Source organism: Oncorhynchus mykiss, chromosome 12 (genome assembly GCF_057628025.1).
Source record: "Oncorhynchus mykiss isolate SJ-2025 chromosome 12, ASM5762802v1, whole genome shotgun sequence".
NCBI classification, from domain to species: Eukaryota; Metazoa; Chordata; class Actinopteri; order Salmoniformes; family Salmonidae; genus Oncorhynchus; species Oncorhynchus mykiss.
The window spans coordinates 50,498,069-50,523,620 of record NC_143033.1 but is presented as its reverse complement, the minus strand read 5'-3'; the positions used below and the strand labels follow the sequence as shown (position 1 = coordinate 50,523,620).

Genomic DNA, 25,552 nt, shown 5'->3' with positions numbered 1-25,552 from the left:
AGACCCTACAGTGACTGTTTCCCCTTCTCTCTCCCCCAGACTTGATCCACTGCACCAATGAGATGAACGTGAACATCCCCCAGCTGGCAGACACGTTGTTTGAGAGGACGGCCAGCACCAGCTGGGTGGTGGTCTTCAAGTCTCTCACCGCCACCCACCACACCATGGTCTACGGCAACGAGGTGAGTGAAACCTGTCTAGGGGCAAAAATGGTTTAGGTTAGGGTTGGGTGAGGGAATTTTTTACCTGGGGATTTTTTTCACTCCAGAGCTCTGCAACTCAACACTTCCAGCAGAGCCGTAGATAATGGATCTGACTCCTTGGTGATCAGAGAGGCATGTCATGCCAGACACACTCTGAATTCCAACTCAACCCCTATCCCTCCATACATACGGCAATTATACCATTGTAACATGCTGTACTCCTGGTGATGCCTTTCTCTCTTAAATATTATGTCATGAAAGATTTCACGTGTAAGAAAATAAATTCAGTGTCAGGAGTGACACTAATACTGTGTGGTGTTAAGGTCTTTTGAAATCCTTTTAACACTAGTGGTTTGAAAAGTGTCAGCAATATCCAGTCCACAGAATTGTCATTTTGTATTATACTTCTTCTTTTGAGGGGCCTCTCTTATGTAACATTGCTATGCATTTTCAAAAGTGGTTGTCTTGTATTGCTGTTAGTCAATCATTTGCATTCACCATCTATGAAGGTTTGCACACATGTTTCTGTGTTGCAGAGATTTATACAGTACATGGCTTCAAGGAATACGCTTTTCAACCTCAGTAACTTTTTGGACAAAAGTGGCCTGCAAGGTGAGTAATGTCAGCTCTGCACAAACTTTGCTGCAGCACTCTATTTTATCAGGGGTTCAGTATCGTCTAAACTGGATGAGATGACACGCTCCAATATTTTAAAGGTGCTACACATTTGAATTTTTGCATTGTAATTTCAGAAAATGTCCATAATATATCTACCGTGTTTTGCAATATTACTTACCCGCCAGTGTTTTGATTGGCTGTGATATTCACCTATTGATTTCTCCCACCGGAGCAGCATCTGTTGTTTAACTAAGAAAGCTGTTCTGACTTTGGCTGTGTTATAACATATTTTTTTACAGCCGTTTGAAGCTGGTCGACCAAAACCGAAATTAACTTTTAGTTTTGGTCCACCAGCTTCAAACAGCTGTAAAATGATATTTGTTAATGGAAATATATTTCTCAGGGATTTAGATGGTACAATGATTCCCTACACTTCAGTGTAGGGAATCATTGAGGGAACGGTGTAGAATGACAGAGCGATTTCCACTAGATAACACAGCCACAAAGTCAGAACAGCTTTCCCAGTTTGACAACAGATGCCGCTCCAGCGGACAAAATCAATCACAGCCAATCACAACACTGGCAGATAAGTAATACTGTGAAACAATATCATTCCACTGTTGGCAGCAAATATATTATGGACGGCTTCTAAAGTTACAATGCAAACATTTAAAAAAAATCCTGTGTACTGTAGCACCTTTTTTTTTAGGCATTCAGATATAAATATATTTTCCCGAACAAGCATGCTTATCTGACATGTAGAATAAGGAAATGTCAGCTCTATTCAAAACCTGCAGCGTACCATAACTTTTACCTACTGTGTGTGTGTGTGTGTGTGTGTGTGTGTGTGTGTGTGTGTGTGTGTGTGTGTGTGTGTGTGTGTGTGTGTGTGTGTGTGTGTGTGTGTGTGTGTGTGTGTGTGTACACACACAACAGGCGATATTGAGACCTGCCAAACTGTTAGAAGCGGAGAACTGTTATTTTAGACAGTCCTAACCTTTTGCTCTATTCCCAATGAAATGGCAACACTCAGCTCACATCAGGCCCAGCAAAATGTATTTACTTAAAGTTGTTTCCCATGTTAACAAGATGCCTGGCAGCCCAGACCAGTGATACTTTCAAGGGGGAGTGTAAAGGCAGATTAAGCGCCCCTAATAATAACCTAATGCCTTTTGTCAAGTATAAATTAGGGGGATAGGGAGCTATCAGTTTTAATGACGACTGGATTTAGGTTGGAGTATAGCGCTCATGACAGAAATCCACTTGATGGTGGGCCTTTGCTTTAGGAGAAATATGGGACTATATTTACGATACGTACAGTATTTATGATAGTTCATGGTCATTTTCATACATTGTTTGAAGTTGTTTTGGCACAATTCTCAGTATTGCAGTTGCGGAAAATAAATCAGTAAACTGACCGAATGTCCAATAGCTTGGAAAATAAACGTGACACCCTTATGAGTCCCATTTGTTTATTTTTCAAGCTATTGCACATACTATTTCACATAACAGGTGTTCCTCAAAGGGCCATACAATTCAGTCGGTTTTCTTTTTCCATGTAAAGCTTTCACAAGTATCACGATAGTGTGACATTGGTACCATGCAAACACTGGAACACACACTTGAAGTGTCCTAAAGTTTGCCTCTGTATTTGTCCGACGGGAAGTAGCCCATAAATCGACGAAAAAAATCAGTAGTCGTAACTTTCATAAATCAATGGAAGAATGTGCCTTGGCTTATTCAAGCTCAAGTGCATCCCATATTTTCCCTAATAAACAGTTAAGAGTATAGGCTAGTTGCCACCCTCTGAAAAGAAAGAAAGGGTGGCTACTTTGAAAAATTGTTATTTGTTTAACTCTTATTTTGGTTACTGCATGATTCCATATGTTATTTCATAGTTTTTGATGTCTTCACTATTACTCTACAATGTAGAACATAGTACACATAAAGAAAAACCCTTGAATGAGTAAGTGTCCAAATGTTTGACTAGTACTGTATACCAAGATGCTCAGAGTAATTCCCCTATTGTCTTTTTCAGGCTATGACATGTCAACGTTCATAAGGAGATATAGTCGCTACCTGAATGAGAAGGCTGTGTCGTATCGACAAGTCGCTTTTGACTTTACAAAAGTTAAACGAGGGTAAGGACTAATTCTCTATTCACATTTCCTTATACTGTCAGGCTCAGCTAGCATCTATATTGTATAAATACTGTACAGTCGAGTCCTGAGAAGTATTTTGGATATTTTTTTTGGCATAGTGCTTATTCTTCCACAAGTGCATGTAGTTTAGCGGCTAGAGGTTGATTTGGCATCTAAGTGCATTCTTTTAAATCGCATGCTTCAGCTTAGTACACACATTCATGACAGTCCAAAGCCATTAGGATTGGGCCCTTAATGATTGGAATATTATCTTTACCCCAGGGCGGATGGCGTTATGAGAACCATGAACACAGAAAAGTTACTAAAGACCATACCGATTATCCAAAACCAGATGGATGCGCTTCTTGACTTCAACGTGAGTTTTCAATGCTTGACGTTTTGTACGTTGTTGTATTGCTATGGCCTCAACTCTTAAGCTCCTGTATTGCAAGAAACATAGTCAACGATTGAGTAATCAAGATCCTTTACCTCTGTCCTGTGGATTGGGAGCTCTGGGAGTCAGACCAATGAGTGCTCGATAGGTTGACTGTCAATTCATCTGCTTTGGACCCCTCCATCTCCAGGTCAACGCCAACGAGCTCACCAATGGAGTGATCAACGCGTCCTTCATGCTTCTGTTTAAAGATTCCATTCGACTGTTTGCAGCCTACAATGAAGGCATTATCAATCTGCTGGGTAAGTGCTTCCGCCTTCCAGCTCAAGAGTCTCTGTCCTGACAAAACCAAGTTCTTATCGCTGTGTCATCGTTACCATTGAGTACTGATGCAAAAACACCTTTGATGCATAGACACCTTTGCACCATGTCGTACTTAGTTCATACTGTATCCCTGGCCTCAAATGTTTGCCACCACTCACTATCAGCCTGCTGCCATGCTAGCCTGGCTGACTTAACGGGGGACAACGAAGGACATGTGTTATGCTACTACTCTGTTTTGCTCTCGTGTTCTAGTTGTGCTGGGTGACATTTGGTCTGTATATAGGTTTAGCGGTTGGGTGAATTCCCTTTTGAACTGAGCCATTCTATTTGATTTCTGAAACGCATAAACAAATCTAGTTTCCAATTCTTCTCATTCATATTAAATGAGTTTCCTGAAGGGACTGGGTTAAACTGAAATTGAGCTCAATGCTGGTGGAGAGACTGGTCTTGCACACAGTCTGATTTCAACTACTCTTTCCTGGCTGTCTTTCACAGTCTGAAATCAACGACTTTAACATTAGATCTGTGCATGTGTGATTGTCTGTTGGAAATGAAAATAATATCTAATGTTGGAAATAGAAGTTTCAGTACACTGACATTCTTGTATGCTCCACAAAGTTGGACATTTATAATGGAGTTAGAGAATTGCACTTGTTTACTAGACTTGTTTAAGAACGTTATGCAGCTATGTGATATTTATGCTATAGTTCTAGTCATTTCATATCAAGGCTATATTCTCTGCTATGAGGATGTATGCCTTTCTCACTCAGATGTGAGCCTTGGGTCTTTTGAGGGGAATGAGCAGGTCCTTGGAGGGGAGCAAATTGGAGATGCGCAAACATCCGTGAGAGGTTTACAAGCCAGTGAGACATTCATGCACCACTCTGAAGAGTTCGTATACGTCCTGCAGACATCCACATTTAACTGCCAAGTTTCTGATTTGAGAGAACAGTTCTGGAATTATACTATAAAAAATTAAACATCTCTCCCATTCATTTGTAAAGGCTGTTTAATTATTTGATACAGTTTATCCTGATTTGATAAGTGTTTGTTAGTGCCTTGGAAAGTATTCAGACCCCTTGACCTTTTCCACATTTTCTTAAGTTACAGCCTTTTTCTAAAATTGCTGAGGATTTATATTTAATCAATCTCCACACAATACCCCATAATGACAAAGAAAAAACTGTTTTTTATACATTTTGCAAATATGTAAATAAGGTGTTTGTTTTAAAAAAAATTGAAATAGTCAGACCCTTTGCTATGAGACTCAATTATTGTCAGGTGGATCCTGTTTCCACTGATTAATCAAGTTGAAGAAAGATCAAGGACAGAGTCCACCTGTGGTAAGTTCAAATGATTGGACATGATATTCAAAGGTCCCACAGTTGACAGTGTATGTCAGAGCAAAAACCAAGCCATGGGGTCGAAGGAATTGTCCATAGAGCTCCGAGACATGATTTGTGTCGAGGTACAGATTTGGGGAACAGTACCAAAAAAATGTCTGCAGCATTGAAGATCCCCAAGAACATAGTGGCCTCCATTCTTAAATGGAAGAAGTTTGGAACCACCAATACTCTTCCTAAAGCTGGGCGCCAGGCCAAACTGAGCAAATTGGGGAGAAGGGCCTTGGTCAGGGAGGTGACTAAGAACCTGATGGTCACTCTGACACAGCGCCAGAGTTCCTCTGTGGAGATGGTTGTCCTTCTGGAAGGTTCTCCCATCTCTGCAGCACTCCACCAATCCGGCCTTTATGGTAGAGGGGCCATACTGAAGCCACCCGTCAGTAAAAAGGCACATGACAGCCTGCTTGGAGTTTGCCAAAAGGCACCTAAAGACTCTCAGACCATGAGAAACAAGATTATCTGGTCTGATGAAATGCCAAGCGGCACATCTGGAGGAAATCTGGCACCATCCCTACGCTGAAGCATGGCGGTGGGGATGTTTTTCAGTGGCAGGTCAGACTAGTCAGGATCGAGGCAAAGATAACCGGAGCACAGTACAGAGATCCTTGATGAAAACCTACTCAGGACCACAGACTCTGGGCAAAGGGTCACCTTCCAACCGAACAACGACACTAACCACACAGCCAAGACATCGCAGGAGTGGCTTCGAGACAAGTCTCAATGTCCTTGAGTGGCCCAGCCAGAGCCCAGACTTGAACCCGATTGAACATCTCTGAGAGACCTGAAGATAGCTGTGCAGCAACGCTCCCCATCCAAACTGACAATGCTTGAGAGGATCTGCAAAGAGGAATGGGAGAAACTCCCCAAATACAGGTGTGCCAAGCTTGTAGCGTCTTATCGAAGACTCGAGGCTGTAATTGCTGCCAACGGTGCTTCAAGTACTGAGTAAAGGGTCTGAATACGTATGTAAATGTAATATTCAGTTTGACATTTTATACATTTGCTGATATTTCTAAAAACCCATTTTTGCTTTGTCATTTTTTATTTTACCTTTTATTTAACTAGGCAAGTCAGTTAAGAACAAATTCTTATTTTCAATGATGGCCAAGGAAGTGGGTTAACTGCCTCTGGGGGCAGTATTGAGTAGCTTGGATGAATAAGGTGCCCAGAGTAAACTGCCTGCTACTCAGGCCCAGAAGCTAGTATATGCATTTAATTATATTTGGATAGAAAACTCTCTGACGTTTCTAAAACTGTTTAAAATAATGTCTGTGTATAACAGAACTCATATGGCTGGCAAAACCCTGAGGAAAATCCATCCAGGAAGTGCCATTACTTTGAAATTGCTTTTTCCAATGAAATTGTGTCCACCACTTAAAGGGATAGGACCCAGATTTCGTTCCCTACGGCTTCCACTAGTTGTGAACAATCTTTAGACATTGTTTCAGGCTTTTATTCTGAAAAATGAGGGAGAATGACAACATTGAGTGAGTGGACCCTGTGTGTTCTCAGAGCTGGTTACTGCGCACGACCGAGAGCACGCCTTTCTTGTTTTCCTTTTATATTGACGAAGCTTTTGTCCGGTTGAAATATTATCAATTTATTTAGGCTAAAAACAACCTGAGGATTGATTATAAACATCGTTTGACATGTTTCTATGAACTTTATGGATACTTGTGTCTGCCTCTAGTGACCGCATTTGAGCCATTGGATTACTGAACAAAACGCGCCAACAAAATTGAGGTTTTTGGCTATAAAGAGGGACTTTATCGAACAAAACAAACATTTATTGTTTAACATGGAGTGTTGTGAGTGCAACCATACGAAGATCATCAAAGGTAAGTGATTACTTTTATTGCTATTTCTGACTTTCGTGACTAATCTACTTGGCTGGTAACTGTACATAATGCTTTGTGTGCTGAGCGCTGTCCTCCGATAATTGCATGGTTTGCTTTCACCGTAAAGCCTTTTTGAAATCGGACACGGCTGCTGGATTAACAAGAAGGTAAGCTTTATTTCGATGTGTAACACACATTTTCAAGAATGTTAAATATTTGAATTGAGTATTTTTGAATTTCGCGCTCTGCAATTTCACTGGATGTTGGCCAGGTGGGACGCTACCGTCCCACACCCCCGAGAGGTGCAAAAAAAACATGCTTTTACAGGAGCAGAAATGGGTGAAGCAGAGCACAAAAAAGAATGTGGCGAGCAACAATTTTTATACATAAATGTATGAAATTACCCCCTCCCTCCCTCAATCTACATGCAATACCCCATGGGGCGGTAGGTAGCCTAGTGGTTAGAGAATTGGACTAGTAACCAAAAGGTTGCAAGATCGAGTCACCGAGCTGACAATGTAAAAATGTGTTGTTCTGCCACTGAACAAGGCAGTTAATCCACTGTTCCTTGGCTGTCATTGAAAATAAGAAGTTGTTCTTAACATTAGAAGCTTATTACCTAAAAATGGATCGATTGTGGGTTCACAGCTCCAATCCAGATTTGTTGGTCATTACTGAGAGGTGGTTAAGAAAGTGTTTGGAACACTGATGTTAACCTTTCTGGTTATAACCTTTTTCAGCAAGACTGATCTTCCAAAGGTGGAGTGGCAATCTTTACCAAGGATCACCTTCAATGCTCAGTTGTCTCCACCAAGTCTGTCCCCAAACAATTTGATTTGATGGTTTTAAACATTAAACTTTCAAATAGCTCTTCGTTGACTGTTGCTGGGTGTTACCGTCCTCCATCAGCACCGGCCTGCACCCTACCTAGCCTAAACTCCCTCTCCTGGCTCCTTACACTAAGTCTGAATTTGTCCTGCTATGTGACCTAAACTGGGACATGCTTAAACCACCTGACCAAGTCCTAATACAATGGGACTCCCTAAATCTTTCTCAGACTATGACCAATCCCACAAGGTATGACTCCAAACACCCAGAAAAGGCTACTCTCCTTGATATTATCCTCACAAATAATCCTGACAGGTATTAGTCCGGTGTTTTCTGTAATGACCTTAATGATCCTTGTGTTACAGCCTGTGTTGGTAATGGCTGCTCAGTGAAATGACCTGTCCTGATTTGTCATAGACGCTTGCTGAAAAACTTTAATGAGCAAGACTTCCTTCATGACCTGGCCTCTGTAAATTAGTATATAATCATCCCCTCTGTCGAAGATGCTTGGACAAAAAAATTCAGTGGTATTATTAACAAACACACCCCCATTAAGATGAGAATTAAATACAGGTTCAGCCCCTGGTTTGACCGTGATCTTGCAGAGTTAATCCACCTCAAGAATGGTGAAAGGCTGATGGGCTCTAGTTCAGGCAAAGGAGAAATAAGTGCACTCATGCTCTCCGGAAGGCCAAAGTTAGTTCATGGAGCAGTTTTTTTTTCTCTGTGGGTCTAACCCCAAGAAGTTCTAGAAAATGGTTAAAGACCTGGGAATAAACCCTCTTCCTCACAGCTGCCCATGTCCCTTAATGTTGATGATGTGATTGTTAAAGACGAGGAGCAAATGGCTGAGCTCTTTAATCACCACTTAATTAAGTCAGGATTCCTATTAAATCAATCAAATGCATTTATAAAGCCCTTCTTACATCAGCTGATGTCAAAGTGTTGTACAGAAACCCAGCCTAAAACCCAAACCGCAAGCAATGCAGGTGTAGAAGCACGGTGTCTTGGAAAAACTCCCTAGAAAGGCCGAAACCTAGAGGAACCAGGATATGAGGGATGGCCAGTCCTCTCCTGGCTGTGCCAGGTGGAGATTAGGTGGAGTATCTCTACCGCTCCTGCTGTCTCTAGAGAGTTGAAAACAGCAAGTCTGGGATAAGTAGCACATCCGGTGAACAGGTCAGGGTTCCATAGCCGCAGGCAAAACCAGTTGAAACTGGAGCCGCAGCATGGCCAGGTGGACAGCAAGGAGTCATCAGGCCAGGTTCTGAGAGCGAAGAGAAAGTTGGAGGGAAAGAGAATTAGAGAGCATACTTAAATTCACACAGGACACTGGATAAGACCGGAGAAATACTCCAGATATAACAAACTGACCCTACCCCCCCCGACACAAACTACTGCAGCATAATTACTGGAGGCTGAGACAGGAGGGGTCAGGAGACACTGTGGCCCCATCCGATGATACCCCCGGACAGGGCCAAACAGGAAGGATATAACCCCACCCACTTTGCCAAAGCACAGCCCCCACACCACTAGAGGAATATCTTCAACCACCAACTTACCATCCTGAGACAAGGCTGGGGGGGGGGGGGGGGGGGCGCGCCAACCCAGACAGGAAGATCACGTCAGTGACGCACCCCTCCTGGGGACGGCAGAGTACCAGTAAAGCCAGTGACTCAGCCCCTGTAATAGGGTTAGAGGCAGAGAATCCCAGTGGAGAGAGGGGAACCGGCCAGGCCTGTGACTTTCTGTTCACCTTCACACTCCTGGGCCAGACTACACTCAATAATAGGACCTACTGAAGAGATGAGTCTTCAATAAAGACTTAAAGGTCGAGACCGAGTTTGCGTCTCTCACATGGGTAGGCAGACCATTCCATAAAAATTGAGCTCTATAGGAGAAAGACCTGCCTCCAGCTGTTTGCTTATAAATTCAAGGGACAGTAAGGAGGCCTGAGTCTTGTGACTGTAGTGTACATGTAGGTATGTACGGCAGGACCAAATCAGAAAGATGGGTAGGAGCAAGCCCATGCAATGCGTTGTAGGTTAGCAGTAAAACCTTGAAATCAGCCCTTGCCTTAACAGGAAGCCAGTGTAGAGAGGCTAGCACTGGAGTAATATGATCCTTTTTTTTTCTAGTCAAGATTCTAGCAGCTGTGTTTAGCACTGAAGTTTTAGTGCTTTATCCGGGTAGCTGGAAAGTAGAGCATTGCAGTAGTCTAATCTAGAAGTGACCAAAGCATTGATACATTTCTGAGTCTTTGTGTGGGGGGCGAAGTTTCTGATTTTTGCGATGTTAGGTAGATGGAAAAAATCTGTCCTTGAAATGTCTTTTCAAATTTGTTTTGTCAAGAGATCAGGGTCCAGAGTAACTCCGAGGTATTTCAGTTTTATTTATTCATCAAGAATAATTGTCAGATTCAACAGAATCTTTTTATAACTTGGGACCTAGAACTGTTTTGTCTGCGTTTAAAAGTAGGAAAGGTGTCACCATCCACTTATGTCTGAAACACAGGCTTCCAGTGAGGGCAATTTTGGGGCTTCACCATGTTTCATCGAAATGTACAGCTGTTTGTCGTCCACACAGCAATGAAAGTTAACATTATTTTTCCCGAATGACATCACCAAAAGGAAGAATATATAGTGTAAACAATAGTGGTCCTAAAATGGAGCCTTGAGGAACACCAGCCACAGAGACAAACTGATATATTTCCGATAGATAAGATCTAAACCAGGCCATAACTTGTAGACCAATTTCCATGTAGACAAATTTCGTTTTCTAATCTCTCCAAAAGAATGTGGTGATCGATCGTATCAAAAGAAGCACTAAGGTCTAGGAGCACGAGGACAGATGCAGGCCCTCGGTCTGACGCCATTAAAAGGTCCTTTACCACCTTCACAAGTGCAGTCTCAGTGCTATGATGTGGTCTAAAACTAGACAGAAGCGTTTTGTATACATTTTTTGTCTTCAGGAAGGCAGTGAGTTGGTGCGCAACAGCTTTTAAAACGATGTTTGAGAGCAATGGGAGATTCGTTATAGGCCGATGTTGTCAATATTTGGCTTTTTCAAGAGGATTATTATTTATTTTTTTACTGCCACTTTTAATGAGTTTGGTACACATCCGGTGGATAGAGAGCCATTTATGTTCAACATAGGAGGGCCAAGCACAGGAAGCAGCTCTTTCAGTAGTTTAGTTGGAATAGGGTCCAGTATGCAGCTTGAAGGTTTATAGGCCATGATTATTTTCATCATTGTGTCAAGAGATATAGTACTAAAACACTTGAGTGTCTTCCTTGATCCTAGGTCCTGGCAGTGTTGTGCAGACTCAGGACAACTGAGCTTTGGAGGAATACGCAGATTTAAAGAGTCCGTAATTTGCTTTCTAATGATCATGATCTTTTCGTCAAAGAAGTTCATGAATTTATTACTGCCGAAGTGAAAGCCATCCTCACTTGGGGAATGATGCTTTTTAGTTAGCTCTGCAACCTTTCTAGGGCGAGCGGACCCCCCCCCCCCCCCCCCCCCGCAACAGCCAGTGAAACTGCAGGGCTCCAAATTCAAAACAACCTCATAATTAAAATTCTTCAAGCATACAAGTACACTGCTCAAAAAAATAAAGGGAACACTCAAACAACACAATGTAACTCCAAGTCAATCACACTTCTGTGAAATCAAACTTTCCACTTTCCACCAGCAACACTGATTGACAATAAATTTCACATGCTGTTGTGCAAATGGAATAGACAACAGGTGGAAATTGGAGGAGGCCGTAGGAGGGCAACAACCCAGCAGCAGGACCGCTACCTCCGCCTTTGTGCAAGGAGGAGCAGGAGGAGCACTGCCAGAGCTCTGCAAAATGACCTCCAGCAGGCCAGAAATGTGCATGTGTCTGCTCAAACAGTCAGAAACAGACTCCATGAGGGTGGTATGAGGGCCCGACGTCCACAGGTGGGGGTTGTGCTTACAGCCCAACACCGTGCAGGACGTTTTGCATTTGCCAGAGAACACCAAGATTGGCAAATTCGCCACTGGCGCCCTGTGCTCTTCACAGATGAAAGCAGGTTCACACTGAGCACATGTGACAGACGTGACAGTCTGGAGACGCCGTGGAGAACGTTCTGCTGCCTGCAACATCCTCCAGCATGACCGGTTTGGCAGTTGGTCAGTCATGGTGTGGGGTGGCATTTCTTTGGGGGGTCGCACAGCCATGTGCTCACCAGAGGTAGCCTGACTGCCATTAGGTACCGAGATGAGATCCTCAGACCCCTTGTGAGACCATATGCTGGTGCGGTTGGCCCTGGGTTCCTCCTAATGCAAGACAATGCTAGACCTCATGTGGCTGGAGTGTGTCAGCAGTTCCTGCAAGAGGAAGGCATTGATGCTATGGCATGGCCCGCCTGTTCCCCAGACATGAAACCAATTGAGCACATCTGGGACATCATGTCTCGCTCCATCCACCAACGCCACGTTGCACCACGGACTGTCCAGTAGTTGGTGGATGCTTTAGTCCAGGTCTGGGAGGAGATCCCTCAGGAGACCATACGCCACCTCATCAGGCGCATGCCCAGGCATTGTAGGGAGGTCATACAGGCAAGTGGAGGCCACACACACTACTGAGCCTCATTTAGACTTGTTTTAAGGACATTACATTAAAGTTGGATCAGCCTGTAGTGTGGTTTTCCACTTTAATTTTGAGTGACTCCAAATTTGATTTCCATTAATAATTTGTGATTTTTGTTGTCAGCACATTCAACTAAAGTGGGGCAAAAAAGTAGTTAGTCAGCCACCAATTGTGCAAGTTCTCCCACTTGAAAATTACAGGCCTCATCTTTTTATCATAGGTACACTTCAACTATGACAGACAAAATGAGAAAAAAAAAAATTCTCCAGAAAATCACATTGTAGGATTTTTAATGAATTTATTTGCAAATTATGGTGGAAAATTATTTGGTCGAATTATTTGGTCACAAGCAAGATTTCTGGCTCTCACAGACCTGTAACTTCTTCAAGATGCTCCTCTGTCCTCCACTCGTTACCTGTATTAATGGCACCTGTTAGAACTTTTTATCATTATAAAAGACACCTGTCCACAAGCTCAAACAGTCACACTCCAAACTCCACTATGGCCAAGACCAAAGAGCTGCCAAAGGACACCAGAAACAACATTGTAGACCTGCACCAGGCTGGGAAGACTGAATCTGCAATAGGTAAGCAGCTTGGTTTGAAGAAATCAACTGTGGGAGCAATTATTAGGAAACGGAAGACATACAAGACCACTGATAATCTCCCTCGATCTGGGGCTCCACGCAAGATCTCACCCCGTGGGGTCAAAATGATCACAAGAACGGTGAGCAAAAATCCCAGAACCACACGGGGGACCCAGTGAATGACCTGCAGAGAGCTGGGACCAAAGTAACAAAGCCTACCATCAGTAACACACTACGCCGCCAGGGACTCAAATCCTGCAGTGCCAGACGTGTCCCCCTACTTAAGCCAGTACGTGTCCAGGCCCGTCTGACGTTTGCTAGAAAGCATTTGGATGATCTAGAAGAAGAATGGGAGAATGTCATATGGTCAGATGAAACCAAAATATAACTTTTTGGTGTACAAAGAATGCTGAGTTGCATCCAAAGAACACCATACCTACTGTGAAGCATGGGGGTGGAAACATCATGCTTTGGGGCTGTTTTTCTGCAAAGGGACCAGGACGACTGATCCATGGAAAGGAAATAATGAATGGGGCCATGTATCGTGAGATTTTGAGTGAAAACCTCCTTCCATCAGCAAGGGCATTGAAGATGAAACGTGGCTGGGTCTTTCAGCATGACAATGATCCCAAACACACCGCCCGGGCAACGAAGGAGTGTCTTCGTAATAAGCATTTCAAGGTCCTGGAGTGGCCTAGCCAGTCTCCAGATCTCAACCCCATAGAAAATCTTTGGAGGGAGTTGAATGTCCGTGTTGCCCAGCAACAGCCCCAAAACATCACTGCTCTAGAGGAGATCTGCATGGAAGAATGGGCCAAAATACCAGCAACAGTGTGTGAAAACCTTGTGAAGACTTACAGAAAACGTTTGACCTCTGTCATTGCAAACAAAGGGTATATAACAAAGTATTGAGAAACTTTTGTTATTGACCAAATACTTATTTTCCACCATAATTTGCAAATAAATTCATTAAAAACCCTACAATGTGGTTTTCAGGATTTTTTTTTTTCTCATTTTGTCTGTCATAGTTGAAGTGTACATATGATAAATTACAGGCCTCATCTTTTTAAGTGGGAGAGCTTGCACAATTGGTGGCTGACTAAATACTTTTTTGCCCTACCCTACAATTTTCTTACACAATTTTAAAGGTAATCTTTTTGTTAATCCCACCCGTGTCCGATTTCAAATAGGCTTTACAGCGTAAGCACCACAAACGATTGTTAGGTCACCACCAAGTCACAGATAAATTCAGCCATTTTTCCAGCCAAAGAGGAGTCACAAAAAGCACAAATGGAGATAAAATTAATCACTAACCTTTGATCTTCATCAGATAACACTCCTAGGACTTCATTTTACACAATACATATATGTTTTGTTCGATGAAGTGCACATTTGTATAAAAATATCGGTATACATTGGCGCGTTCACTAGTTCCTATAACATCCGGTGATATTGCAGAGAGCCACGTCATTTTACAGAAATTATAAATGTCGACAAATACAATTGTTAGCCATGGAAATATAGATACACTTCTCCTTAATGCAACCGTTGTGTCAGATTTCAAAAAAACTTTACAGAAAAAGCAAACCATGCAATAATCTGAGTACAGCTTTCAGACAACAAAGCAGCCAAAAAGCAGCCTTATTGGGTAGTCAACATTATTCATAAATGGCATTATAAATATTCCCTTTGATCTTCATCAGAATGCACTCCCAGGAATCCCAGTTCCACATTAAATGTTTGGACATAAATGGACATTATCGAACTAAATCAAAGAGCTAATTTTGTTAGCACGTTTGGTCAAAAAATCCAAAGTCATGAAGCGCGTTCCCTAGTTGCAGACGAAATGTCAAAGTTACGTTCCTGTCCGTAGAAACATGTCAAAAGATGTATGGAATCAATCTTTAGGATGTTTTTAACATAAAACGTCGATGTTCCAACCGGAGAATTTCATTGTCTTCAGAAATGCGATGGTACAGAGCTCCCTCGTGTGAACGTGCGTGGTCAGAGCATGCTCAGCTCATGGCAGACCTTACTCATTCCCTTCTCATTCGGTCCAATATCCCAACCAATATCCCACTGTGTATTCAATAGAGGCTGGGTTGAAAATCGACCAACCTCAGATTTCCCACTTCCTGTTTGGATTTCTTCTTAGGTTTTTGCCTGCCATATGAATTCTGTTTATACTCAGACATCATTCAAACAGTTTAGAAATTTCAGTGTTTTCTATCCAATACTAATAATAATATGCAAATATTAGCAACTGGGACTGAGGAGCAGGCAGTTTACTCTGGGCACCTGTCATCCAAGCTACTCTACTGCCCCTGCAGCCATAAGTTATAGGCTTATTTCTATTTTGCCCTGTATCAAGTGTTGGAAAAAACGTGTCCAATAATCAACGAACTGGCTTTCTTGAGGTCTATAGTATTCTCTCTGGTATGCAATCTGGTTTCCGCTCAAGTTACGGATGTGTCACTGCAACCTTAAGCGTCCTAAATTATGTACCATTGCCCTTGATTCTAAGCAATGTTGTGCTGCTATTTTTGACTTAGCCATAGCTTTTGTTACGGTAGACCATTCCATTCTTGTTGTGTTTCTGAGGGGTCTTTGGCCTGGTTTGCAACTACTACTTTCAAAGAGTGCAGTGTATAACGTCAGAATCTGCTGTCTCTGCCACTGCCTGTCACCAAGGGAGTACCCCAAGGCTCGATCCTAGGCCCCACGCTCTTCTCAATTTACATTAACATAATTTCTCATGCAGTAGGAACCTCTCTCATCCATTTATATGCAGATTATCCAGTCTTATACTCAGCTGGCACCTCCCTGGATGTTGTGTTAAACGCTTTACAACAAAGCTTTCTTAGTGTCCCACAAGCTTTCTCTACCCTTTCTCTACCCCTGTGGTTTGGTTAGAAGAATGCCCCTCCTCCCACAGGTGTGATTACTACCTCTGAGGGTTTAGAGCTTGAGGAAGTCACCTCATACAAGTCCTTGGGAGTATGGCTAGACAATACACTGTCATTCTCTCAGCACATATCAACGCTTCAGGCTAAAGTTAAATCTAGACTTGGTTTCCTCTATGGTAATCACTCCTCTTTCACCCCAGCTGCCAAACTAACCTTGATTCAGATGATCATCCAACCCATGCTAGATTACGGAGACATAAGTTATATATCGTCAGGTAAGGGTGCTCTCGAGCGGCTAGATGTTCTTTACCATTCGGCCATCAGATTTGCCACCAATGCTCCTTATAGGACACATCACTGCACTCCATACTCCTCTGTAAACTGGTCATCTCTGTATGCCCATCACCAGACACACTGGTTGATGAGTATTTACAAAATCCTCTTAGGCCTCACTCCCCTCTCTGATATATCTACTGCAGCCCTCATCCACATACAACACCCGTTCTGCCAGTCACATTCTGTTAAAGGTCCCCAGAGCGCGCACATCCCTGGGTCGCTCGTCTCTTCAGTTCGCTGCAGTCTGCGACTGGAACGAGCTGCAACAAACACTCAAACTGGACATTTTATATCTCAAGCTCTTCATTCAAAGACTCAATTATGGACACTCACTGACAGTTGTGGCTGCTTTGTGTGATGTACTGTTGTCTCTACCTTCTTGCCCTTTGTGCTGTTGTCTGTGCCTAATGTTTGTACTATGTTTTTTGTGTTGCTTCCATGCTGTGGTGGTGTCTGTGTTGTCCTTTTTGTTATTTATTTAAACATTTTAATCCCATTACCTATCCCTGCATGACTTCTTTTTCCTTTTGGTAGGCCGTCATTGTAAATAAGAATTTGTTCTTAACGGACTTGCCTAGTTAAATAAAATGTTTATGTATAAAAATAAGGTTGTAACAAAATGTGAAAAGTCAAATGGTCTGAATACTTTCTGAAGGCACTGTAATACCAGTGTTTTATCACTGCTATTTTGCATTAGTTCCAGTTCTGTTATTTCCCTATCTATTAATTTCACAGAGAAGTACTTTGACATGAAGAAAACTCAATGCAAGGAGGGCCTTGACATCTACAAGAAATTCCTTACTCGAATGACAAGAATCTCTGAGTTCCTCAAAGTAGCAGAGGTAAGATCCCACCTTTTGGAAACTTCTGTGTGATTGGACTCCTACATTCGCTTTTATCATCTTGACCCATCTCTCTTCTTCCTTTCAGCAAGTAGGGATTGATCGAGGGGACATTCCAGACCTCTCCCAGGTAAGATGTTAAAAGTGAGGTAAAAGCAAACTGCTGCCAGCATCCTCAGATCAACTAAACACATCACACCGATACTCCACAATCAATAATGGCTCCCTGTGCAATCCCGTATTGACTACAAGACATTCCTCCTCGCCTAGAAATCCCTCCACAACCTGGCACCCACTGAACTCGCTGACCTTCTCCCAGCCTATGCCCCCTCCCTCCGCTCTGCTGTTTTCCTTTTCACCCCCGCATTCCAGTTCTCCATCATGGGTGCCAGGGCCTTCAGCTGCTTGGCACCCAGGCTCTGGAAAGCACTCTCCCCACACATACGACATGCAGACAGTCATCTCATTCAAAACACACCTCTTAGAGAGAACCTATAGCCCAGTGTCCATGATTGACTCTGCCCCCCTCTGCACCTTCCTAGTTCCCGTGTGTGTGTATAGTCACTCAATAGCCGAAACTGGGTCTGTATCCTATTCCCAACTCTACCCCCTAAACCTAAACCCTTATCCTAAACTGGGTTCGTATCCTCTACCCAACCCCCTCCATCCCTCCTTTTTATCGGTCCTGTTTAATCTGGTCCTTTGATTTTTAAATTGCACTTTTAATTGATGCACTTGATTTTATGCACTACACTTGATTTTATGTAGGCTTACTTGAACTGTCCTTGAGTAGCTTGAAAGGCTTTCCCCAAGTAAAATGTATTTGTCACTTTCCTCTATCTGCCTGAAAGTGCACTGAGACGGAGCCCTGCTGGACCCCTTAGCTTGACTTTACTTTCAACCCCACCTCAGTGTGCTGACTGCTCTCACCACTCTCACCACCCTGCCACCTGCTGCAGTTTCAGACCTTCCAAATTGCTCCAGGGCTCTGTACCTATGCACAGCTCTAGCTATAACATATTGCTTGCTGGGCCCACACTGCATGTAGGCCCGTCATAGAGGAAATGCCAGACTTGGACCCTGTCCGAATACTTTCAAAATGCTTCCGTCCTCCCTTCAGATAATCACAGATCTGATTTGGTTGGATTGGTGAAAGCAATAGCAATGGGTTGATATCCTTTCTCTCATCTATCCAATCACTTCTAGACCTGTGATCAAGGCAGGGAGAAAGGAAGGGTGCACTTAATTTGCATTCAAACCGGGCCTCACTCGCTCTCCCCTGACCTTGTACTGCATACAGCACATAAAGGTGTTAACATCTGCCTTTGTCAAGGGCTATATCGAGTTGGCTAGAGCCGAGATGAAAGAACTAGGAGGACAATAATACACCTACTTTGCATATATTGGAAATTATAGACACGGTATGCTATTATACCATTTACATGTCACCTTTCAAAGGGACACATTTTGATTGGGGTTAGCTTCAGGTAACTGCCAAAATAAAGGAAACTCCACCATAAAGTGTCTTAATAGGGCGTTACAAGTTGGCAGAACAGTGTCAATGCGATGTAGATTCTTCAAGTGTCTGGAACTCTATTGGAGGGATGTGGTGCCATTCTTCCTCAAGAAATTCTATAAGTTGCCGTTTTGTTTATGGTGGTGGAAAACATTGTCTCAAGCGCCTCTACAGAATCTCCCTTAAGTGTTCAATTGGGTTGCATATCTGGGCCCAGTTTTTCAAAAATGAATTATCTGGATTTTGCCGACAGGATTAAATGCATTGAAATGTAATTAATAGAACGCGGGTCCCCATTTAAGCCAATGATTAGTCCACTCTATTCATGCTATTGCTATGCATTTAATCCTATCCGATAGGTGAAATTCAGATAGATCTGGTGACTTAGACAGACACACACAGCAAATATTTTACTGTCCTTGTGGGAAGCTGAAATGTATTTACACTCCTATTTTCCATAAACCTTGAGCCTAAAATAGCCTTTGTTCTTGGGGACTGGGGAACGGTTCCTTGATTTTACTATCCTTGTGGGGACTTGTCGATTTCCGGTAACCACGAGGACAGTAAATCCAAGCCCCCCACACCTCCTTGGTTCTGGTACCGGTTCCGACCATTTCCGACCAATATCCCATAATGAAAGCAGAAACAGGTTTTTAGACATTTTTGAAAATGTATTAAATAAACAACCTTATTTGCGTAGTATTCAGACCTTTTGCTATGAGACTTAAATTGAGCTCAGGTGCATCCTGTTTCCATTGATCATCCTTGCTGTTTCTTCAACTTGATTGGAGTCCACCTGTGGTAAATTTAATTGATTGGACATGATTTGTATAGACCGGTGTGTGCCTTTCCAAGGTCCCACAGTTGACAGTGCATGTCAGAGCAAAAACCAAGCCATGAGGTCAAAGGAACTGTTCGTAGAGCCCAGAGACAGGATTGTGTCGAGGCACAGATCTGGGGAAGGGTACCAAAACATTTCTGCAGCGTTAAAGGTCCCAAAAAACACATTGGCCTCCATAATTCTTAAATGGAAGAAGTTTTGAACCACCAAGACTCTTCCTAGAGCTGGCTACCCGGACAAACGGCAATCTGGGGAGAAGGTCCTTGGTCAGGGATGTGACCAAGAACCCGATGATCACTCTGACACAGCTCTAGAGTTCCTCTGTGGAGATAGAGGAACCTTCCAGAAGGACAACTATCTCTGCAGCACTCCACCAATCAGGCCTTTATGGTAGAGTGGCCAGACTGAAGCCACTCAGTAAAAGGCACATGGAGTTTGCCCAAAGGCGCCTAAAGACTCTCAGACCATGAGAAACAAGATTCTCTGGTCTGATCAAACCAAGATTGAATTCTTTGGCCTGAATTCCAAGCGTCACGTCTGGAGCAAACCTCGTACCAGCCCTACGGTGAAGCATGGTGGTGGCAGCATCATGCTGTGGGGATGTGTCTGAATGTCCTTGAGTGGCCTAGCCAGAGCACGGACTTGAACCCAATCGAACATCTCTGGAGAGACCTGAAAATAGCTGTGCAGCGACGCTCCCCATCCAACCTGACAGAGCTTGAGAGGATCTACAGAAAAGAAAGGGAGAAACTCCCCAAATACAGGTGTGCCAAGCTTGTAGTGTCATACCAAGGAAGACTCGAGGCTGTAATTGCTACCAAAATAGCTTCAACAAATTACTGAGCTTCGACAAATTACAGACATAACTATGCAGACAAGGCCGAGTATAGCCCACAAAGATCTCTGCCACGGCACAACCCAAGGGGGGATGCCAACTCAGACAGGAAGATCACATCATAGACTCATAGATTTGAAACAAACACTTTGTCATAGATGGACAAGATTAATAAGAGATTAAAGGCGAGTTCAGGAAGCCAAGCTAGAGCTCTGACTTTCACAGCGATGTGGGCAGATGTTTAGATCGAGAGACCCTGTAGAAAATATAAATCTAACATTTTAAATGTACAAATGTATTTTACAGTTATAAGGAAGGTGACATCTTAGTTATTGTATACTATATTTAGAAAAAAATCGAATTTCATACGGTTTTGTTGAATAGAAAATGATTCATATAAAATGTCATATTTTATCAGATTTGTACTGTTTTTACTTGAGCCTGTGTCCTCAAGTGATTACACCTCAGCAGTTTATAAATATTTCTACCAGGAAGATGCTAATTGAACCTTTCCTGGCATATGCAGGAGTACTAGTTGTTGTTTATGGCCCTCATGATAAATACTCGCTTTTGGGGACTACTTTGATTACAGGTTCAATTTCAATTTAGTTACATTTAGTGACACCCCCCCCATATGTTCCTTTTGAGACCACAAGTCATAGATTTCTTCTAGCCAAAATAATGAGCCACTGGGCATTTTTCTACATGATGGACTGTCAATTGCTTAATTAACTCGGGAACCAAACCTGTGGAAGCACCTGCTTTCAATATACTTTGTATACATCACTTACTCAAGGGTTTCCTTTATTTTGGCAGTTACCTGTTTCTCTCACTTACTTATCTAATCTTAGAATAACATGTTTAACATTGTTTTTACGAACATGTTCAGATGGTGCTTTACCAAGACCAGCAGTATAAGGTCTCTCATTTTGTGCTTTGTATTTTACTGTTTTGGATTTTTTTAAATTCCTTTAGTTAGTTGGTACCTTTCTCCCAAAACCTATTTTATTATCTCTGACAATTATCACCTTCATATTCTGTATCTTTCCTTAATTTTCCATCTTCAGATTACAGTTTGTGTAAGTATCTATCTCACTCTTTCTGTGTTTGTAAGCCTAGTACGTTCTCTTCGTGTGCGTTGTGAAATAGCTGAGCATCCTTACTGTTTGTTTCCTTCTGCTGTTACCCGGTTGTGATTTATATATTTTTTTCCTGAAATTTGAACTCACTGTGTCTTTCCATTTTATAATAGGCCCCCAGTAGCCTCTTAGATGCCTTGGAGCAGCATTTGGCTTCTTTAGAAGGGAAGAAGGTGAAAGATTCCACAGCAGCCAGCAGGTAGTCCTTTTCCCTTCCCTTTGCTCACTTGCCAGTCCAATGCAGTCCAGTTAGACAAAGCCTGTTTGCTCAGGCACCAAATTTAGCAAGTGCCTATGAGTTGGCGCTGAAGTGTTTGTTGGTGGGCAGCAATCCCATATGCTTTTCAATATGCTTTTCCTTTCTGTGTTTTGCCAGTTGTTTCCTTGAAAATATTGACAAATGCTCCGGGAGCTACAGTTGCAGTGTTTTTATCTTAAATTCATGCAAGTCCTACATTTTTAATAAAGACGTACTTGTCTGTGGCTAATATCAGGGGCATTTGATTTGTTTCCTTTTTGTGTCTTTAAATGCACTATAATTATGTGCACTGACCATCAGTGCTCATACAGGTTTTCTGTTTAGAATGGGAGAAGTGTATTATAAAATTGAATTATCCCTCAAGCAGAAATCCTTTCTATTTCATGCCAACCTCCTGCTACTATTGTAGCCATCTATCGAAGTGCAGTTGTAAAAATATGCACCACTTTCTTTTACTGAGCTTGTAGAACTCTTCTTCTGCCAGCACAGCACTTTTGACAATGGCCTGTTAACAGTCCCCCCTGCTGACCCCTATCTCTCTCTTCCTCTTTTTCTGTCCCTCAAGGGCTAGCACACTCTCCAACGCTGTCTCCTCTTTGGCCAACACGGGCATATCTTTCACCAAAGTGGACGAGAGGGAGAAACAGGCAGCTCTGGAGGAAGAGCAGGCTCGCCTAAAAGCGCTAAAGGTACATTTTTCTTCTAGTGCCCTTGTTCGCTTTGCCTATTACCCTACTGGGTTTAATCTGTTCTGGCTTTTCAGCGTTTTGGGATATTTTTTTTTAGCTCATAAGTTGCTCTCCTGAGGTCATTAGTCATTGGCTGATGATTCCAGTGACTCCCCAGCACCAAATTAAGTTAAAAAATAAAATTTTCAGAGCTTGTATTTTCATTTGATTTGGCTAGTAGGTAGGCCTGGTGTTGGGTTTTGTTGAATTTGTCCCGGTCCACTTAGGAGCAGCGTCTGAAGGAACTCCAGAAGGGGCCTTCTTTCTCTGCCACCACGGCTTCCTCCCCTGTGTCAATGGACGGTGGGACCATCAACACAGCACCGGCCATCGACCTCTTCTCCACGCCCAGCTTCGCAAACAGGTGAGAGCACCCTTTCTATCCTAGCCCTTACCCATATCTATGCCCGACTGCCTCCTCCCTTCTGACCATCAACACCAGTGTCTTCTCAGTGTAACTGATGGAGCGAGGAGAGTCTGTCACTAAGCAGGCAACATGACAGAGTAGTGAAGGCAGAGGCTGATACTCAAACAGCTGTCGGGTCTGTCTAGCAAAATGCTGTGGAATGTTAGTAGTTCATACAGACAAACTCTAGTTACTCGGCTAGCTAATAAAACTTGTGCTGAGCAAAATAATGAGGAGTTTGGTGCCATTGCTTTGCTGCCAACTCGTACATAAAGGTTGGTAGCACTGTCATTTATCAATAAACAGCCTAACCCCTCAGTTATGTTTCTTTATTTAAAATATACTTCCACTCCATCATAGATGCCATGCTGGCTGGCCTAAGTACTTTTTATATACAGGAAACAGCCTATATGAATGGAAGCACTTGAGTAAATGAGGGATACAAAAAAAGTATATTGAAAGCGGGTGCTTCTGCAATTAACATCCCATTGTGCTTAGGGTCATGCATAAAAATGCTGGGGAGGCCATTATATTGGCTACCATGGCTATGCCCCCATAGGATGACAATGCCCCCATCCACGGGGCACAAGTGGTCACTGAATAGTTTGGCCATGTGCCATGGTTGTCCGTCACCAGATCTAAACCCAATTTAACTCTTCTCTGAGATTCTGGAGCGGTGCTTGAGACAGCGTTTTCCACCACCATCAACAAAACACCATTATGGAACTTCTCGTGGAAGAATGGTGTCGCATCCCTCCAATGGAGTTCCAGACATTTGTAGGATCTATGCCAAGGTGCATTTGAAGCTGTTCTGGCTTGTGGTGGCCCAACGCTCTATTAAGACACTGTTGCGGTTTCCTTCTTTTTCTGTGTGGTTTTATGTACCCATGTCTACTATTGTAATTCCATTATTTTCAGTGCACATTAATGTAAAAGTGGCGGTGTTGGCCAAAAAACTAGATTACATGCGTAGTGTCCAGGCACTGATATGATCACAACTCCTTGTGAAGTTTATGGGTGTCTCCCAAAAGGCATCCTATTACCTAAAGTACACTACCATTGACCAGAGCCGTATAGGGAATAGGGTGCCATTTGGGATGCACATTATGTTTTAAGTTTGTTTACCCATCCAGTTATTTCAGATCTTTGAGTGGGGCATTAATAGTAGCCTTGTGGTTGAGGGTTGTTGAATTTAGACTGGGCAAACCTCATTCCACACTAGCAAGCCACTGCTCAGTAGTTCAGGGCCTATTCCAAGAGAAGCCAGACAAGTCAGTGCCATGTTACCATATAGACAAACACTCCATTGCTATTAATAGGCCTGCCCATCTATTCTTACACACTGTGCCTTTGCCCACCTAAAAAAATCTATGCCAATGGAACGTATCGGTCGTGCTACAGTTGCATGAATGTCAATGTACTTCTAAAAAATAATCTCATACATAAAATGAGTCAGATCAGGGTAGCTGTTCAAGGAGCGCCTCTGGCTGTTCAAAGGTTATTGATTGCATGTGACTTTCAGAGAGACTACTGTTTCACCTGCTCGACTGCTCAAACAAGACTGTAACGTTTGCCTTCAGTGTGTGTGTGCTTGAAATGTTTGGGATTGTTTTAAACTTTTTTTTTTTGTAGGTGAGGGGTGTGAGTAAGGAATAGGTAGAAAGCCCCCCGTCTGCTAGATGCAACTTCTACCTTGAGCGTTATGAAAACCTTTTGAATAGGCTACGGTAGAGTTGGGGATTTAGCTATTTGGGAGACTGATGAATCTTTGTCTTTTACACTTCTCTTCCTCCTCTCCACTCAAGCACTTCCAAGGCGGCGAGCGACCTGCTGGACTTGCAGCCTGCGTTTCAGCAGCAGGCACTGCCCATCTCCACTGGCCTGCCGACAGCCAACACATGGGGAGGTGAAAGCTCCCATCACACCGTGAACACCTGTTTTACACCCCTTATTGACAAGCATACTGTACATATACACACTCTTTCATTGTATTCCTCTGTGTAAACTAATGTGATAGGCCTGTACATGTGTCATAGTCATACATGTTCAAGCAAGCTCGTGCCTACTTAAACGACTTAACTCAGTTTGCTGGTGGGGGATATTCCTTGTGTATTTGACCTAACTCCTGAAGGCTATTGGGGAACTTGAATTGGGTGGCGAGGCCTCCTGAGTGGCGCAGCACTACATTGCAGTGCTAGAGGTGTCACTACAGACCCGGGTGCGATCCCGGGCTGTATTACAGCCGGCCGTGATCGGGAGTCCCATAGGGCGGCACACAATTTGGCCCAGCGTCTGGGCTCTAGCGACTCCTTGTGGCGGGCCATGTGCCTGCAGGCTGACCTCGGTCGTCAGTAGAACGGTGTTTCTTCCAACACATTGGTGCTTCTGGGTTAAGCAGGCGGGTGTTAAGAAGCGCTTTTTGGCGGACGCATGACTCGACCTTTGCCTCACGATCCCGTTGAGGAGTTGCAGAAATGAGACTAGATAGGGGGTAAAATAAAATTTGGGTGGTGAGACTTCTCAATATCAGCTAAAGTCAATCAACAGTTAAATCACAGTTGGGTAGTTTGCTAGGCAAACTGTCAGCAACTCCGGCTGGACTGTGCAGATATTCAAGTTGTTAATTTACCCCATCTGATTGCTATGACACTTTCTGTCCATTCATGGGATTGGTAGTTAAACCTCATCAGAGATGGCAAATTAAGAGGCACCTTTATCTTGAGTGCCCTGTAATGTTGTGTGTGCTTTGGAATTCAGGGTCTTGTGTCAAATGGAAAGTAAATAATGA

At 43.1% G+C, this 25,552-nt stretch overlaps 1 protein-coding gene across 50 annotated transcripts in view; it reads left to right on the top strand.

Moving 5' to 3' along the window:
- Positions 1-25,552, top strand: part of picalma (phosphatidylinositol binding clathrin assembly protein a) — a 58,762-nt gene that overhangs the window by 19,864 nt on the left and 13,346 nt on the right. For 32 of the 50 annotated variants that reach the window (XM_090192719.1, XM_090192710.1, XM_036937724.2 and 29 more), the window contains 11 exons: positions 40-182; positions 740-815; positions 2,860-2,962; positions 3,245-3,338; positions 3,547-3,658; positions 16,934-17,040; positions 17,129-17,170; positions 21,485-21,570; positions 22,196-22,319; positions 22,586-22,722; positions 24,570-24,670. In XM_090192719.1, coding sequence (XP_090048845.1) covers positions 40-182; positions 740-815; positions 2,860-2,962; positions 3,245-3,338; positions 3,547-3,658; positions 16,934-17,040; positions 17,129-17,170; positions 21,485-21,570; positions 22,196-22,319; positions 22,586-22,722; positions 24,570-24,670 — 1,125 coding nt within the window. The remainder of the gene's footprint in view (positions 1-39; positions 183-739; positions 816-2,859; positions 2,963-3,244; positions 3,339-3,546; positions 3,659-16,933; positions 17,041-17,128; positions 17,171-21,484; positions 21,571-22,195; positions 22,320-22,585; positions 22,723-24,569; positions 24,671-25,552) is intronic. The other 18 variants (XM_090192720.1, XM_090192712.1, XM_090192711.1 and 15 more) reach the window with 1 other exon arrangement.